General features: G+C 38.8%; 1 protein-coding gene across 11 annotated transcripts in view; it reads right to left on the bottom strand.

The window, feature by feature from the left end:
• Window positions 1–200: 200 nt before the first annotated feature.
• Window positions 201–19,164, bottom strand: part of CHN1 (chimerin 1) — a 207,957-nt gene continuing 188,993 nt past the window's right edge. For all 11 annotated transcript variants that reach the window (XM_063712622.1, XM_024243907.3, XM_054549518.2 and 8 more), the window contains 5 exons: window positions 13,125–13,298; window positions 12,329–12,406; window positions 9,641–9,778; window positions 2,495–2,600; window positions 201–1,091 (listed from right to left, as the gene is read on the bottom strand). In XM_063712622.1, the coding sequence (XP_063568692.1) occupies window positions 920–1,091; window positions 2,495–2,600; window positions 9,641–9,778; window positions 12,329–12,406; window positions 13,125–13,298 (668 nt within the window). In that variant the 3' untranslated portion in view covers window positions 201–919. The remainder of the gene's footprint in view (window positions 1,092–2,494; window positions 2,601–9,640; window positions 9,779–12,328; window positions 12,407–13,124; window positions 13,299–19,164) is intronic.

A 19,164-nucleotide genomic window follows, 5' to 3' on the forward strand; every position in this document is an offset into this window, starting at 1 on the left:
CTAGATTTCTGCCAGAGTAATGTAAAAAAAAAAAAAAATGGAATTAATGGTTCTAACTGTAAGCAGTTTTAAATGATTATTTTAGGAGCTTATCACTTTTAACAGTAAACAAAAGAGGTCAGAAGAAGTACTCAGTATTTAATAAATGGCCAAACACATTTTCCCGAATATTCTTATGAGAAAAAAGTAAGCTATCAATATTTTTGATTTCTAAAAGCCAATTTAATAAATTAATAAATGCATGCCAGAAAAAATACCAAATTACAACTGAAAACCAATAATAATTTAACAGAAAATGCTGTGTTGTACACTTTTTATTGGTATGGATAACTTATTAAAGTAACAAATCTGAAAACACATTTTGCTTTTGCTGGAAAGAAAGTACTATGTTAGAGAAGAACTAAGAGAAACCAGAAATCATTTGCAAAATGTAGGCATGTGATATGGTCTATGGTAATGCAACAGCCAGAGGTGCTGTTTTATCCATTTGTGTGTGCGTGTTTGTACAAGCATCAGAAACCAATGACATAGACCCCAAAAGCAAAGTCACAACAGGCTTACTCTGTGAAACATGCTGGATTACAAGCACAGACTACCCAGGACGCAGAGGCGGTGCAGGCGCAGGTTTGTTGTTTCTTCTGTATGGGGTTTCCTTGCCAGATAGGGGGCTAATCATGCAATAGCTTGAGTTTCTCTGAACGTGATAAACACCCAGGATTACTAGAACCGGAAAGCGTGTGTTCACTGTTTTACAAGACAGCTGAGCGGTGCTACAAAAACAACAGAAAGTTCCTTCACTTTAATCTGGTTATATGCCCAAACCTCTAATCAAGAAATAATGCAGCTACAGGAGCAAATTAAATTACTATAAAACATTCCTTCATCTGTAAAACATTTCTTTTCCCCTCAAATTAAAAATTTAAAATAAAATGTCTTCGTTTTTGATAAGCAGCTCCACCACCAGTCTCTGATATCGTATATCATTCAATGCAGCCATGGCGTCTAGTTCTGGAGATCTCATAAGGGTGGGTCCAAAGACAATTCCAAGGTTCTCTGCATTCATAAGATTCTCTTTTTCGTGGAGGGTCACTCTGAAAAATGCAAGTACAGGAATAAATGACTTTGTGTAAGCTATATGTTCTTCATTGTGCTTGAACACTACAACAAGATTCACAATAAAAGTTTGCGTCCACTTATCAACTCTTCCACTAGGTTATTTCTCCGTAATTTCAAAGTACTGACTTTCCTTAAAGTAAATTATGTCAAGAGATAATTTAAACTTGTGGTGATCACTGAGGCTCAAGCCTGAGTTAATGTGCTGCACTGTATGGATTCAGTTCTATCTATGGATCCTCCTGCCACAGCCCACCTACAACCCATAGTTCTAAACCTACATTTGCAAATAGCTGAGAAGGAACTGGGTCACCTTGATTTAATCCACCCACCCTCCCTTCATTCTGGCTGTCTTTGCTGTAGAGTAGTTTTGCAGGTAGACAGTTGAGTAAGTGTCTAGGGAGAGAATAGTAGCGACAGTAATAAGCAATGGCTATGGGTAGGCACCATCGTCAGGGACGGTATGTGTTTATATGCTTTTTACCACTACACAATAACACAGAAAATGTCATTTGAGAGTTAGTCCTCTGTTTTAGTGTGGAACACTTAATTACATCCCAATAAGAAGCAAACCTGAGTTTATAAGCGAAGTTGTAAGCACATTAAACAAAGGTTTTAACTCATGGTGCTCTTAAAGGAAAAATGTAAACATTCATGAGTGACTAAAATATCATTTTTGTATAACTCATGCCTTTGGCCACATACATATTTTTGTTTCTGATTGGTTTTATATTTTGAAAACCTAAAACCACTAAAACTTGGTCATGTAATTTGGAAACCTTTGCTTCAACTGATAAAGATCGAGGGTGACCGAGTAGGGAGTAAAGCTGCATGACTATCGCCTGAAAACATCAAAACACAACTAACTGAAAGACTTCGTTTTCCATTCCTCCCTTTATCCCTTACTTCTTTACTCCACCACTTTTTACATCAGTCGGCAGTGTTGGCAACATTAATTCAATCGAAAATCCTATCGCCAAGTTTGAAGTGCTTTTTTTGGAGCAAGAAGATAGGAAAAGTGAGCTGCCTTGCAAGTTGCTTTCTTCTTGCTTTATTATGCAAGTGTCTTTACAGCCACAACTCTCTCTTTCCACAAAAATTAGTGCATGTCCTTGGCAGAATATTGGTATTTCTAGCATATCTGCAAACATATACTGGAACTACAAATCCATTTATAACACAATCAAGTCTGCACTCAGTATTGTAGTGTAAAATATTTTTAGCATTCCTTCTCAACTATTGCAATATCACAAAAGACAATATAGCTGTGCATTTATTTATTCATTCAGTAGATTATTTGTCCTTTCTTTCACCCTTCATTTCATTTTATCCTTAAAATTTGGATGCAATACAAGTGTAAGACTCAAAGTCTGTAGCTTGCCTCTTTAGATGTGCCATGAGGTACCGGAGGGTTTCGCAGTGAGCAGGTGGCAGTAGTTTCAGTGCTTCATGAAGGGTTTCCAATTGCTCATCCAGATCCATAATTTCTAAAATAGCAAGTCGAATACCAAGAAGAAAAGAATTAACACAAAACTGATACAAATGGTTCACTGAATTCTATTCTTGTGATAATGCTTTGAAACTGTTAAGAAATGCTTTCTCATAATTCCTTGTCCACAGCTTTGGAAATTATTTTTAAGGTTCAAGTCCAGATTTCCAAAGGCTCTTAGTTTCAATGTGGCAACACTATTTACTTGGACTTTTGGGGATGGAGGGAACATCCAGTTTTGTCACTTGAGTGTCTTGGAGTCTGACAACCTTGGAAATTGGACATTGAATACAGGATGTAACTACAAAAAATTCAGACATGTGTCGACACAGATAAAAACTTATACATTCAAATGAAGTGACCTTAGAATAATACTTATGGAATGGTACATTGCTTAAAATATTTTGAAAATCCCTTTTCAGCAATGGTATACTAACCATGTCACTCCATTACCCATGATGACCCCAAGACAGTCTTATTAATTGATATTCATACTTTTTTCTTTTTAAACCAAAACATGTACCATCCAACATATACTTGCTTGATTCATTACACTTAGTTTTAAATTACTTTGTTTTATATAAAAAAATCAAATCTACCTTCAAAATGCACACATTTTCTATGACTCAGACATTCAGAAGAATGCACGGCAGACTTTGAAGGCACTTCCAAATGTTTTGCCTGATGGCGAGAGCCCTGAAATAAATGTGACTCTTCCAAGGGTGTAAATTTTGAAGGGAACCATCTTAATTTGAATGTTTTAGTTCCAAATGAACAAAAACCCAGCACATTCTTTGAGATCAGACTGCATTCAATTCATTAGTCATTTGTATAACAAAACAATTAACATATTTGGAATTCTGTGATCTCAAAAAAGAGCACCACAGTACATTCCTGCTTCTACTCAAAGGTCAAAAGATGGGGTGCTTTTAAAAGTTGGGTTAGGCCAGGTGCGGTGGCTCACGCCTGTAATCCCAGCACTTTGGGAGGCCGAGGCAGGTGGATCATGAGGTCAGGAGTTCGAGACCAGCCTGGCCAACATGGTGAAACCCCGTCTCTACTAAAAATACAAAAATTAGCCAGGTGTGGTGGCGGGTGCCTGTAATCCCAGCTACTCGGGAAGCTGAGGCAGGAGAATTACTTGAACCCAGGAGGCGGAGGTTGCAGTGAGCTGAGACTGCACCACTGTGCTCTAAGCCTGGGTGACAGAGCAAGACTCCATCTTGGGGGGGAAAAAAAGGTGGGTTTCAAGGTAATTTCAACGAGACTCCATGCTGCTGAGTCCTAATCAGAGTGGTGGCCTTGAAATGCTAGGAAGACTACATGTGACCAGAATGCAACATCCAAGACACAAGGTAAAAAATCCTAGTGTTTCTAACTTATAAAACAAACCAACTCAATAGTAATGAATTGAAGTCAGGTAAAAATTGGCGTAAGATGAATGTGAAAATTTCCTAGCATTGGTAAAGCAGATTTGATAAATTTCAGAAACTGAACAATGACTGAAGCTTTTTAATTCAAACAAATTTTGACCATTTTACAATCTCTACCCCAAATTTCCTCACAGTTCCTGGCTCATTTCTTTGATGAATGTATTTGCTTTTTGCCATGATAAAAAATGTATGGTCTCTGAACTTTGGGGCCTTTAAAAAGTGCCAATTTATAACAGTAGTGCCAGCTCACATACTGAAATTTAATCATTGAATTTCTAGAATAAAAGACGAATACTCCACTTACTATATAAAAACCACTAGTTAGGGTTTTTGTTTTTTGAGACAGCTCTGTCACCCCGGCTGGAGTGCAGGGGCATGATGATGGCTCACTGCAGCCTCGACTTCCTGGGCTCAAGTGATCCTCCTGCCTCAGCCTTCCAAGTAGCTGGGACTGTGGGTGTGCACCATGTCCAGCTAAATGTTAATTTTTTTTGGAGACAAGGTCTCACTATGTTTCCCAGGCTGGTCTCAAACTCCTGGGCTCAAGTGATCCTCCTGCCTCAGCTTCTCGAAGTGCTGGGATTACAGGTGTAAACCACTGCACCCAGCTCTAGTTTTTACTACAGTATAAATTAATTTGAAACTACAGAAATCTGGAAATTAGTTTCCTTTTAATTTCCACAGTTAATCTCTGTAGGGAGAACTGTGAGATAGTGTTGTTGGGTGAGCAAAAAACATCTCCTGCACTTGGGGAGCTTACTTGCTACTGAGGGTGACTGACAATAAACCATGAATATGATATATTATAGTTACACTCTACTAGAATGAGGCAAGTGCAATGGGAAAAACAGCAGGATAAGCATCGGAAGTGTTGGGGGGGTTGCAATTTTCAGTGGGGTGGTCAAGATAGACCTCAATGGGAATGAGCCATGCGGAGATCTGGAGAAAGACAGCGCTGGTGGAGGAGCAGCCATGCAGAGATCCTAAGGGGAGAGTATACCTATAATGTTTGAGGAAAAGCGGGGAGCCAATTGTGGCTGCAGTAGAGTGAGTGAAGAGGGGGATAATAGCAGGTGCGGTCAGAAGGGCAACAGGGCACTCAATCATGTCGAGGGATGTAGGCTATTTTAAGGATTTAGCATTTACTAAGAGAAATGGGAAGGTTATCAACAAGGAAAGGTCATGATCTGACATGTATTTTTCACAGTTATCTGTACTCTGGCTGCCCAGTGGAAAACAGACTGTGGAAGGCAAAGAATAAAAGCAGAAAGACCATTCCAGTAATTATTAAAAACATCCAGGTGAAGAATGACAGTAGCTTGGACCAGGGGGTAGCAATGAAGGTGAAAAGAATTTGTTGGATTCTGGGTATATTTTGAAGGTTGAGTTCATTGGATTCCTGATGAAGGATGCATGAAAAACAGAAGAATCACGAATGATCCAGGTTTTTGGCTTCGGCAGCTGTGAGGACAAGGCCTCTATTAACTGAGATCGGAAAGACTGTGGGTGGAGGAGGTTTGGTGGAGAAAAGTTCCATTTGAGATGCCTGTCAGGCATTCAAATGAACATGCTGACTGTGGATTAATCTGGTGTTCAGGGAGAGGACATTTACATCTCCAGGCTGGAGATATACATTTGGAAACAAATGACAAAATGCACTGAATATACTGAGATCAAATTGGCAGACATTCTTCCCCAGAACTCATTTCTCCTTTTCTTCCACTTACAAAAGTATTACCCATTACCATTTTTTAGAGAACACAACTCTTCAGCTATAAGAAGCATAATTTAAGAGAGAAATAGACAAAATGGAATGTATTCAGAGATGAATGACCATCATCAGTTGTCAAACATACAAAATACACATGGAAAAGGGTGATGTCAAGAACACTGCCAATGGGAGAGAGTTATTAAATAAAAACAGGCAGATTTCTATTGTACACAGAGGGCTTCATGACTGTTACATCTGTCCACCAGTGGACTGGCTGCCTCTGGAAGCAGTGAGTGAGCTTGCGGCAACTAAATATTTCAAAAAGAATGTTTTATAGAAGACAGTCTAGCTGCATGACCCCTTAGAATATGTGCAAACTCTAACATCCTACAGTTCTCAATATAAAATTATAAGTTGACTTATTCAACAAATATTTATTATACCTATTACGTAAGTAAGGGACTATCACAGGTACTGTGGGAAAAGGAACATGAGCAAGAACTCCTCCCTTTAAAAGGGATTCCGGTGAAGTAGGAAGACAAAACGTAATTACAACCTTCCAGCATGAAGGAAGGAGGCAGTAAAGATGTCCAAGTAGAGATGATGGGAATCAGAGGAGAAAGACGGTCTGCAGCTGAGAGGTCCAGGGAAGAGCAGATGGCATTAGAGGAGGGCCTGGAAGGATCTGGAAAATGTGAACATTGTCGGAGAAGGAAATAAAGACTCTAAGCCCATAAAGATCTAATTAAAAGCTCTTCTACAGTATGTCTAGTTAATTTTACATAGAGAAACTTGAATACAAGAGGATTAAAACTTAGCAAAAGGGGCAGCTCAGTGGCAGAGCTGAGGAAATACTAACAAGTTCTCCTTCCCAGGCTTCTCTTCCAGAGATTTTAAGTTGCTTAGGGCCAAGAACCCTGGGTTTTATTTGAGTTGATCTCAAGGTTATACACTGAGACATGTAGCTTTTTGAAGCTGCTCTGGGAACAGAGCTCTCAGAATCCTTGGCCAGAGGAAGATTTCTCCCCTCATTACCACCGGGAGCTCAACTTTGGCAGTGCTGTTTCCATCGTGACCAGGAAGCATCCATAATGCTGGGTTACTGGAGGCTCTGTGAGAAGCACCTGTCTTTTTATTCTAGGGCAGCAATGTCTTAACTGCAGGGGAAGGGAGTGAGGAAGGGGTGGGGGTGAGTGAACCCAGACTTCAGGTGGGTTCATCAGGGAATTTCCAGGGGCTTTGGAAGAACTTCCAGCTGTAGCATGGGATGACCTGGCCTTCTCCACCCTTGCTTTCCTTTTTCATTTCTTGCAGTCACTCCCTTCCAGCTTTTAAGCTACAGGTTCCTCCAAGAACGCTGCAAAAGCAGAGCTCAAACAGCTTTTGTAGAAGAAAGGTTTAATGTAAATTCTGATTTTTTGTTTGCAAAGGATGCTAATAAATGCCAGAGACATTTTTAGGAGCTGAAAGAGAAGAAAAATTTTGGAGAATATATCCGCATTAGGAAGGATCATTTAACCCTGTCTCTCATTTGAAAGGGGCTCTTCCTTCTTCCCTTTTGTAAGTCTCATTCCCTGTTCTATCAAGTGAGCCAGGCAGTGTGACAGAGTGGGTAAAGCAAGGGCTCTGACCTCAGAGGTGTGTGGGAATGCCAGTGCCACCTCCCCTAGTGAGCAATGTGACCTTACACAATTTACTGATACTCCATCACATCTCCTTTCTAAAATTACATAATGGATGTAAAGTGCTCGGCAGGATTCATGGCACCTCGTCTATGCTCTATAAATGTTAATTTCTCTCATCTTCCTTATCTGCCTTTTAAGAGAATGGCACATCTAACGAATGAAACAGACTCTACTGCCAGAAGAGTGTACAAGGACACAGTATTCCACAAACAAGATATCGCTATCAAACATGTACATCAAATGTTTATATGATATATCGGTATTATGCCAGGGTTTTTGGTGTCACATAAATCAGACATCCAAATAGCTGAAATTATAAGGAGAAATTTCTACCTTGATTTCCAAAAGTTTATTTCTTATGATGTGGTTTCCAGAGTTCTCTGAGGGGTGAGATAAGGGGGCTTGCTAATTTTGGACAGGAAGGCTGTTTCAGAAACTCCATAACGATGATAAATGATTTGGAAGGATAATAAAAAGGAGAGATTTTCTTCAGCAGCTAAGGTGGGTGTGGGGAAGGAAGGAGAGGTCATTTGGAATTGTGGGGACAAAGGCCTCGAAATTCAAGAGGAGGCTTGGCTTTTACTTCTTCCTAGATACGGCGGTGTGTGGAGTTCAGAACCTGGGTTTGCATCACTGCTTTGTCCTCTGCTGATCGTGTGCCCCAGAGTCAGGCATAGAGCCAAGCTTCAGTTTTACTTCCAAGCAACATCAGAGTGGGAGCTTACCCACTTTCAGTGGGATCGAAGTCCTTGGGATCAGAGCATACTGTGGACTGGGCAGCTTTTCACGGGCTATCTGTGTGTGTGTGTGTTGCTTTCTAGATGAGTGGCAATCAGACTTATCCGTCTGGAGAGGAAATGTCTGCCCCATGAGACAAGGACGTGTGAGATCCCTCATACAAATTTTCATGATCACCACTGCGTCCATAAGAGACCTAGAATTTTTCATGCTTTCTAACCTAATGCTTTGAAAGAAATCAGTGTAATTCTCACAGCTGTTCTCTACATGGGAGCTTGAGCTGACCCACAAGAAATCAGGGCTCCATGGAACTAACCACAAAAATCCTCTACAAAAGCTCTGAGAGGGAAACTAAAATTTAGAACAAAGAAAGATTGTACTTCATGAAATTCCCAAGTCAAAAAGCAAATTAGTGTTACTAAGGAAGTGATGTTATCATTTAAAGATGAAGACAAGATAAGGTTTTAAAGAGAGAAAAGCAAAATGACAGAAATATCCTATCTTTTCCAAAAAAAACCGGTAATGCTAATACTTAAAACCATTAAGAATTCCCTTCTTTAAAAAATGAAGTGTGAATTACAGGTATGATTTTTACAGCATAAATAAACTTTGACAAATAAACCTTTGCTTTTTCTCATTTTCATTTCAACTAGAATTTAAAAAAACTTCTTGATATAAAATAGTGCTTTTTAAAGTACGATCTGTGGGCCAGTGCCAGTTTGCTGTTAATAGTCTGCGTTAACTTATATAAGTACAGAAACTGAGAATAAGAATTTAGAAACACATAGCAATCTGACAGAAATTTTATGTTTGCTGAATTTAATAAAAGATAGTTGGTTTTTTGTTTGTTTTTGTTTTATTTCTTGAGACGTAGTTTTGCTCTTGCTGCCCAGGCTGGAATGCAATGGCGCAATCTCGGCTCACTGCAACCTCCACCTCCCGGGTTCAAGCAATTCTCCCGCCTCAGCCTCCTGAGTAGCCGGGACTACAGGCGCGCGCCACCACGCCCAGCTAATTTTTTGTATTTTTAGTAGAGACAGGGTTTCACCATGTTGGCCAGGATGGTCTTGCCCTCCTGACTTCAGGTGATCTGCCCGCCTCGGCCTCCCAAAGTGCTGGGATTACAGGCATGAGCCACTGCTGGCCTGGTTTTGTTTTTTTAATTTTACTTTTCCAGTTATTCATTTTTATTTTATTTTACAAAAGCATTGGCCTACATCTAAAGAGCACTGGTATAAGCCTTATTTTGGAAAATGAGGTTTAGCACATTACAAAGAAGCTTCTGATGGTATTAAGTCATAAAATAATCTACATTAGAGAACAATGCAAAATTCTTGTGAGTACATTAACCATAGAGAGAGGCAAAGGGGAAATATTTCATAAAATGCATTCAAGTTAGCCAGAAAACCAGAAAGAGTGATTACCAAGAGGAGGTTGTCAGGTTATTTGAAATACATGCATTCATACTTACTGGCAGATTCTATAAACTTAGGGTAGGCATCATATGTAATGAGTGGAATTGGCAAATCCCTGAAGTACAGTTTAAGTGCACCAGTGATAATGTTGATATCTTCATACATGTTCACAGAAATATCTGCCTTCTCACCATCTTTTAAGGATGTTGAAAGAAATAAAAGTAAATATCTAGATTCACAGCACTGTTTTAATGAATGACATATCTGTATACAAATCAGATTTTAAAGATTAGCAATTCTTCAGTTTTTAACATAAAATTTAGTGTGCTACATGTTACATATTAATGATTAATTTTCTGTGAAAGAGCCTCTTCTGATCTCCAGCATGCCTCACCTGCCATACCAGACAGGTTAAGCTCCCCAGTTATTAATATTTTCCTTTATAGCCCTTATTAAAATAAAATCAATAGCCACTGTGTGATTATTATTTAATGTGAGCCCTCCATGAGTGCAAGGACCAAGCGTACATGGTTAACCATCATATCTAAAGTGCTCGGCAGGATTCATGGCACCTCGTCTATGCTCTATAAATGTTCTAAAGAACATGGTGCCTGGCATATAGTAGCTGCTTAATAAATATTTTTGAGTTAACGAATCAATGGAAAATAGATTTAAACAAGCTAGGAGCCTAAAAGAGTAACATGCCGGGGCTTACTATGTACGTTGTTATTAAACTGGTTCTTTTAAAACCTGCTTTTTAGTAAGTATACACAAATACACAAATATATTCTTCCATCTGTATTATCTATTTACTTATTTTCTGTTTTACAATAATGTAAACAAATCCTGGAATCTGATATCCACATACTACATTCTAAGTAGGCTACACCATATCAGCACAGTCTATAACATCTCTGTTTCCTGATTGTTTCTTTACTTTCTGCTCTTGCCTCCACCAGACTAGGGCTCTTCTGGGGTAAAGCTGATGAGATTTTATTTGTTTTGACCACGGATCTCTCACTGTACCTGTCACATAAATATGTGTGATTCCACCAAAGGACAAAATGTAGCAGAGGTATAATGGCAACTGCTGACCTCAGAATAGTCAGCTTTCCATTCAGTCACTATTTCCTAAGCTGGGGAAGATTTCCCCAAACTTGCCTTTTTACCTTGGCTCTTAAATGAGTTCATTCCAGCATCCTATGGATATTGTCTTCTTTCTTGGATCTTATTACTTGAGGTTTATGCCTCTCAGAAGTGATCATCCTTAATTACTCCAAATTATTTTGCTGTTTATTCAAAGGTACAGGATTATTCCTTTGAACACGCATGGAATTGGGCAGCATTTATATATAGAACTGATTTTAATGATCCGAGTCACTGGTTTCCTGTAATCCACGTTAAAATCCTTTGCATCATTACTATAGATCTTGCAGATGAGTGCTGGTACACATCCTTGGGAGGCCAAAGACTGGCCCCCCAGCAGTGTGGCTACAGGGAGCCAAGGTGAGCTCTTCATGAATTTTAAAATCTGTTACTGGTGTTTTCAGGTCACAAAATGGTTGTCTCATATTTTCCATAGAGGAAACTGTGTCATTTCTTTGCTCTCTGGGGTACATAGGAACATTCAGTTTCTTTGTCAGTGTGAATTTATTTTTGATACTCGTAGCCAGAGGCTGGGAATGGACATGCTCACTTGCAGCGCTTCCAGAGTAAAGAGATGCTTCTTCCCATTCAACCTGGCAGGGATTCAGGACTGCTCTTCCTGATGCTTATTTGGAGTGAATACACCATTACTTCACCTCCCTTTCTTTGCTCTTATCACATACTTGGGCTGGCCTAGTTTCCCTCAGGTTGGTAATGAATATTTAATTATTTTTGCTTTCTGCCTCTGTTGCCCACAAGAGGTCTGTGAATGGGAGAGGTCTGTGGGATAGAACTTGCAAAGGAAATACGTACTTGCAAAGGAATACGTACTTGTAAAGGAATACGTACTTGCAAAGGAATACGTACTTGCAAACGAAATACGTACTTGCAAAGGAAAGTGGTTCTTTAAAAGATCACTAACTCTTACTCCTTTACTTCCTGTATTCAAGGCTACAGGTCTTCTTTGGAACCACCTTGTTCTAGTCCTTGAAGCAAAGACAAATTGGAGAACCATGGAAGCAGATCTTAATTTAAATGTTAGCTAAGAAAATTAAGCTCCACTGAGCTTTTCTTTGACTGGGCCCCTTCTCCTACAGTGGCGGATGGGTCCCCCACAGAAGGCCCCTAAAGCTTCTTTCAGCTTTCTGGCCCCAATACTTGAGTCCGGGCTTGGGTCTCACTCAGCTCATTGAAGATGGTGATGAGGATGCCAGGGCGGCATGGATGACAGGCAGAGTAAAGTGGGTTAACTCAAGCCTGAGAAGCCTGAAATCTGTAATGCTATAGATCCTACTCTTTTCTCTATTGTTTTTGGTGAATGTAATTGCTCTGTATGTATTTTGGTGAACATGGACCAGCCTTGGATACTCAAATATTGGTAACATAGTTAAATTTTATACTTCTTTCACATTCTGAAATTTGACTGTTTAATACTTACAACTCATAAAAAAGAAGAAATTATAAGCTAAGTTTTTAAATTTGGTATAATAATCATCAATGATTTAGAAAAATAATGCAAAAAATACCTCACAAGAAATTGTGCCTTTTTAGAAAAGAGTATTATTGTCCTAAGTTACGGAACATTGTGAAAAACATACCTCTGTCAAAAGCCATCTTGACATCTTCAATTAGGTCACTAAATCCTGATACTCGGTATAGTCCTTCAGAATTAAGACCTGAAAAATAAAACTAGTTAGTTTCTTTGAATTATGCCTTTTCTTCAGATTTTAACTCCTCACACTTTAAGCTGGGAGGTAATGTGTCAGAAGAAATAAAATATACATGTTTAGAAATCTTTTCACACTCTTCTCCTAGAATAAAACGATTTCACACACGGTTCTTTAACTCTCACCTATTGTCACCTGAATATCATCTGGCTCATCATTTGGTCTAATTAAGTGAAATATGTTAAGTCTTAAGGGAAATAATTCATCACCCCAATTACATCATAAATTCTTTTACATAACAGAAGACTAAGATAAAATATAGGCCTGTTTTTCTCAAGTGGGAAAGAATAATTAGGATGCAGCTCTGTTTTTGGCTTTAGATAGTTTTAGTAGAGCATTTACACTTTTGCTTCTTGAACCAAAGAAAAATTTAAAAACTGAAAAATGAATTTGTCTTTACCTGTCAACTTTTGCAGACTGGAAGCATCATCTATAAATATATTTTTATATAAGCATATTGGCTACACTTAGTTAAACGTACCTTGAAATCAAGCTATTTAATTGTTAAATTAATTCATTTCAGTCTTTGAGATCATTTGACATATGAAACCATTCCCCTCCAAATTACAGAAGACAACCGTATTGTGCAATGAGGTACCCAAAAGGCATCAGGATTGGTACTGGTAGTGAACGGAGACCACTGCAACCCGCACTGCAAAGGCCTCACCTCTAGACTCAATCTCCCTGATGCACATGTCTACCACCATTGGCCGCTTAGTGGTGTGTGCTTTCACGAGCGTCGTAAGGTCACAGCTGTACACCTTTTTGACATGCTTCAAGTCTGGCTTACAGTCATTTGGGACCATCTTGGAACACTGCTTATGAACATTCAAACCACAATCTAAGAAAAGAATAAAGAAAGGAAACATTCAATATTATTTTCAAAGTTTTGAGCATTCTGGAGTGTTAATTTTAGCAAAAGGAACTCCAGCTTGAATTAGGTTTTAAAGTGGACTAGACTCCAGCAGTTCTTTCTTGGTAGAAAAACAATAATTCTCATCTTTTCTCTTGGAACGATTTGGTTATAAGCCAGGAGACCAGAATTCTAGCTCACGCCTCATCATTTAATTGCTGTATGATATCAGGAGAATACAACAAAAAAATCAAAATTAATGTGTTCAATGTCCACAAAATATGTCAAATAGCCAATAAAAAAACCCATTTCTTTAAAGTTACATAAAACGTTTATTTAATGTGGGGTATAATTGCATTTTAAGTATATTTGATATAAAGCGGAATTGGACCTCCAAAAGTAGGAATATCCAGGGCCCTCTTAAAATGGTGCTGCTCATGTTTATATCTATCTGTAATCCTTTCTATATATATGATAACTAATATATAATTCCTCTAGTAGCTGGAAATAGCTGTAACTATTATTTATTGCTATACTATTACCAGCTAACACTTATTGAGGGCTTACTAGTGCCAGGCACTATTCTAAGTGCTTTACATTTATTATTTCACTTAAACTCACAAAGCTCTATGAAACAGGTACTTTTTTCCCTCATATTATATCTGAGAAAACCAAGCACACAAGTAATAAGTAATTTACCCAAGGCCATGCATTTAGTACACAGTGGAACAGAACTCAAGCCTATGGATGATTCTAGAGTCCACATTTTAAAAATGTTTACTGTTTATAATTACAAAGGATATAGCTGAAGAGATGTATAGGATGAGGTATGGGGAAAGGAGTGTGGCGGTTCCAGCCCTCCCTGGGTGTATCACCCTCTAGGAACCGCCACATGTTCAGCTATCTGGAAGCCTCTAGAGTCAGTCCCCAATTTTAACACCTAGACACATACTGCCTCTACTGAAGTTACTCACTTGCTTTGTAATTTTACTTGGTTATAACTTCTAAGATGCCAGAAACGAAACATTTTCTAGTTAATATTGTGAGACACTTTATTTTTCAACAAGAAAAGTACAAAGAAATTTTAGATGGGGTAGAGAGGAATACAAATATTTTGTTAAATTAGACTGCAGAGTAAACCATACCTAAATAATTCAACTAAAATAAATGTCATCTTTATGTTTTTTAAAAAATAACCCATTTGTTTTTAAGTTCATAAAAACTTGATGTTGACCTCTTGTAAATCTAGTCCAAGTGGTGCATATATGATTTATAGCCAGGTCTTAGTGAAGCCAATTTGAAAATCATACAATGCCATTCAGTTTTGCTTGCTGTTTCTGGCAGAAAGGGGATCCTAATATTCACCTCACAAAATTGTTATTAGAATTAATGAGCCAATGCATTCAGGTGCTTTGAATGTTGTAAAATGCTAGACAAATGCTGGTGATCATTATCATGACTTTTGGTAAAAGTTATTAGCTGTGATCTAGTTATATATAGTGGTAACAGTTAACAGAGACAAGGAAAATTAGCCAAAACTTACAAACAATATGGTTGTTTCATTAAATGTGTAGACACTGCCAACTTGAAATAAGAACTTAAGGCCTGTGGCAACTCTTGGGAAAGAATTCATATGAACTGAGCACCTCCATGTGCAAAGACAGGCTAGGTGTCAAGGGAAGCTGGGTCTCTGCATACATGTGGAAGATGGGATCACCAGTGCTAATAGTGCCAGAAGTTATCACCCTAAGGAATGTCGGCTTGTGAATACAGAATGGCTTCCAGAACAAAGAGCTCAATCTACACTATCTGAACAAATGACCCAACACTATTCTGTATCATTAGTGTCCAAATGACTTCAGAACCAAATCCCAAATTCTTCTTTATCTCTGTATTAGAGAATACATAAGAGATCTGACTCAGTCATAAGGCAGCCAACTGTCCACTTAAAAGATCTCCTGTCTCCTGAATATTTTAATGTTTTGGGTAACTTTTATAACTTAGAGTTCAGTCTAGAATTTATTAGCTGTGTGATTTTGAGTGAGTTGCTCAAATTTCCTGTACCTCAGTTGTGTAAAATGGGAACAATAATAGTGTTTATTAGCGCTCATGTGAGGCTTCAATGTTAATATATGTAAAATGCATACATGTAGTAAACTGTGTTCACCATGACTATGTTGTTGTTATTTAGAAAAATGAAATAACACTTTGAGAGGCATTTTCTATGTCGTACCTCAAGGTTGTCAATCGCTTAAGGTCAGAAGCTAAGTTGAACTCAAGGCTAAAAATTTCATATTTGTCAGATGTGGAGGCCAGGTCCCGAAAAGGAATTGGATAACTGGGGATACAGATGCTTCCATATCTACACTGTTCTTAATGTATTCCATTTAAATAAAAGGACCCCCAAGTAAGTAATGCATCATTTCTCTCTTGACTGCTTTCACCATATTTGGGGAGTTTTCAGCTATTATTTTTTTCAAATATTTTTTCAGCCTCTCATTCTTTATCTTCTTTTGGGATTCCAACAACACAAATGCTAAAACCTTTGTTATGGTCCCACTGGTCTCTGAGGCTCAGTTCACTTTTTAAAATCTATTTTCTAAGCCAAGCATGGTGGCTCACACCTATAATCCCAGCACTTTGAAAAGCTGAAGTGGGAGAATTGCTTAAGGCCAGGAGTTTGAGACAAGCCTAGGCAACATAGTGAGACCCTGTCTCTACAAAAATTTAAAAAAATTGGTGGTTGTGGTGGTGTGCGCCTGTAGTTCCAGCTACTCAGCAGGCTTGAGGTGGGAGGATTGCCTGAGCCCAGGTGGTCAAGGCTTTAGTGAGCTATGATCACACCGCTGCACCCCAGCCTGGATGACAGAGTGAGACTCTGTCTCTAAAAAAAAAAATTAAAAAATACATATTTTCTCTTTGTTGTTTGACTTGGATAATTTCTACTGATCTTCACTTCAAGTTCATCTTCACTCTGTCATGTCTATTCTGCTATTGAGCTCATAATCCGGTGAGTTCCTTTTAGTTATTATATTTTTCAGTTCTAAAATTTCCATTTGGTTCTTCCTAATATCTATTTCTTTTCTGATATTTGCTTTTTTTTTTTAATTTGTTTCAAGAGTGTTCATAATTGCTCGTTGGGGCATTTTTATGATAGCTGCTTTTCTTGTCTGATAATTACAACATCTGTGTCATCTTGATGTTGCTGTTGGTGTCTGTCAATTGTCCTTTTTTATTTAAGATTTTCCTGGTTATTTCCAGAGTAACTTTTGATGAGTAATTCTGAACTGTATCTTTGATATTTTGAGTATTATTTGACTCTGGTTCCTACTAAATCTTTAAAATTGTAGCCTGTAGTCAATCTGTTTAGATTTAGAATGCTCTTGTGTAGACTGTGATCCAAATGTCAACCTAGTTTACACAGTTTTTTTTAATGCTACTGCAGTGCTATTGTGCCTGCCTCACTTGTATATTACCCAAATGGCAGGACTCTGTTCCACATTCTCTGTGGCACTGGGTGGGAGGGAGAGGTATTGCAGGTAGGGTGGAAGTCAAAGCTGTGCCCACAAACTTGGTTGGGGAATAGTACTATTTTACATGTAGCTGTAGGGCGGGCATAAATGATAGAGTTCTCACCAGTCTCAGCTGCCTCATTACTGCAGGTTAGGGATGAAGATACAGCTCTCCCCATAGACTTGGGCTGAGAGGTTGCTGCTTCTACTATAGGGTGGAGAAGAAAGTCAGGATCCCACTCACAAGGCTCAGCAAAGGAGGGATACCAGTTTCTGTAAGGCAGGAATGGAAGGAAGCTAGAGTTCCACTCACAGGTTTGTAGCAGAGTGCACCACTGCTATTGCAAGGTGGTGGTGGAAAACTGGCTTGTACCTACACACTCTGCTGCTGCAGCATCCACTGAGAAGGTGTAGCAGAAGGGTCTCTGTTTACCTAGAGAATGGAAGGTATGACTGAAAGGTTTCTGTGCTGCTGGGCTGCCCTTTTCCCACTGTGTTAGCTAGAAAGAGCAGCCTTTTTTGGGGATTATTTTTAATCTCTGCCAGTTGGCATTTATGGTTCGTGGGCTTCTCTGGTTCCCAGGCTGGGATAATATTGGAGGTTAAAACAGACAAAAGTAGCCACAAGGGAACTCGCTGCTAGGTTGTTTCTGGAATCCTGAGGTGCTCAGTCTGCCTTCCAACTTTTCAGAGTCTTCTGATAGTTGATCTATATGTTTTGTCCAGGGCCTTTTGTTATAATTATTGGGAGTAATAAAAGCATATTTATCCATCTTGTCCAGAACTGGAATAATTCTTATAACAACATTTTAAAAGCATGAAATTTAGTAAGCTTCATAATCTAATAATAGTGTTGATATACCTCATACTTTAAGTGTAATACACACAGGTCACAGATTGAGTCAGAAAAGGCTCTTGGTAAAAAGCTATCCCAATATCTTCATTTCAAGCTGACGACAATGAGGTTGAGAAGAGGCTAAATGACCTGTTCAGGTTACTCAGCCAGAAAGTGCTAGAACTGACTTTGAAATCTTAGATTGCTGATTCCCAGCCTGTCCTCTTCCTACTGGGTCACACACACCACTTTTCCCCACGTATACCATACAGTACATCATGTACTCAATTATATTTTCCATTATTGACGATGAATTTGCTATTTTCAACCTCTTATTCAAAAATGTATATTGTACCCATTATTCATTGTATAGACTTGAGTTTAAAAAACATTGCTATATTTTACCCAAATGAGTCCCCTTATAGCTATCTATATATATAATTGATCTGGCAGGGTTTTTAAAATGCAGTGATAAAACTTGTTTTGTCATATTCTTTCCCTATGTATAAAAATCCAGTAGAAAGCAAAAAAGTAAAATTGTGATGCATGCACATAAAACATCTGAATGGCACTAATGGTTTGGTATTGACTTTTTTCCTTTGAATGTTTGGAGTCATCCCCCAATTTTTTTTAAACAGGGTCTCGCTCTGTCACCCAGGCTGGAGTCAATGGCACAATATTGGCTCACTGCAACCTCTGCCTCCCAGTTCAAGTAATTCTCATGCCTCAGCCTCCAAGTAGCTGGGACTACAGACATGCGCCACTATGCCCAGCTAATTTTTTTGTATTTTCTTTCTTTTTTTTTTTTTTTTTTTTTTTTTTTGAGACGGAGTCTTGCTCTGTCACCCAGGCTGGAGTGCAGTGGCACGATCTCGGCTCAGTGCAAGCTCCGCCTGCCAGGTTCACGCCATTCTCCTGCCTCAGCCTCCCGAGTAGCTGGGACTACAGGCGCCCGCCACCACGCCTGGCTAATTTTTTATATTTTTAGTGTTAGCCAGGATGGTCTCAATCTCCTGACCTCGTGATCCGCCCGCCTCGGCCTCCCAAAGTGCTGGGATTACAGGCGTGAGCCATCACGCCCTCGCGCCTGGCCAATTTTTTGTATTTTTAGTAGAGATGGGGTTTCACCATATTGGCCAGGCTGGTATCAAACTCCTGACCTCAGATGGTCCACCTGCCTTGGCCTCCCAAAGTGCTGGGATTATAGGCGTGAGTTACCACATCCAGTATTCATCTCCCATTTTAAACATCAGCAGGTTCCTAAGCTTATTTGGGACTCAGTGAAGACTGGATAGAGTGATGAGTGAGCTCAGATTTAGGTATTAAAGGAAGAGGGAAATGTTTTCTAAACTGATGTTCTCTCTTTTATTTAAATAAGATAAAACTATGGGAAAATATTAATATGTTATGCTCAATTTTAAAAATGTATCTGAAAGGCTAAATTTTTGGCAGGACTGGATATAAAGTCTTTGCCAAAGACAGGGCAAAGTCATTAAAATAAAGCTGA

Source organism: Pongo abelii, chromosome 11, assembly GCF_028885655.2.
Source record: "Pongo abelii isolate AG06213 chromosome 11, NHGRI_mPonAbe1-v2.0_pri, whole genome shotgun sequence".
Classification (NCBI taxonomy): domain Eukaryota; kingdom Metazoa; phylum Chordata; class Mammalia; order Primates; family Hominidae; genus Pongo; species Pongo abelii.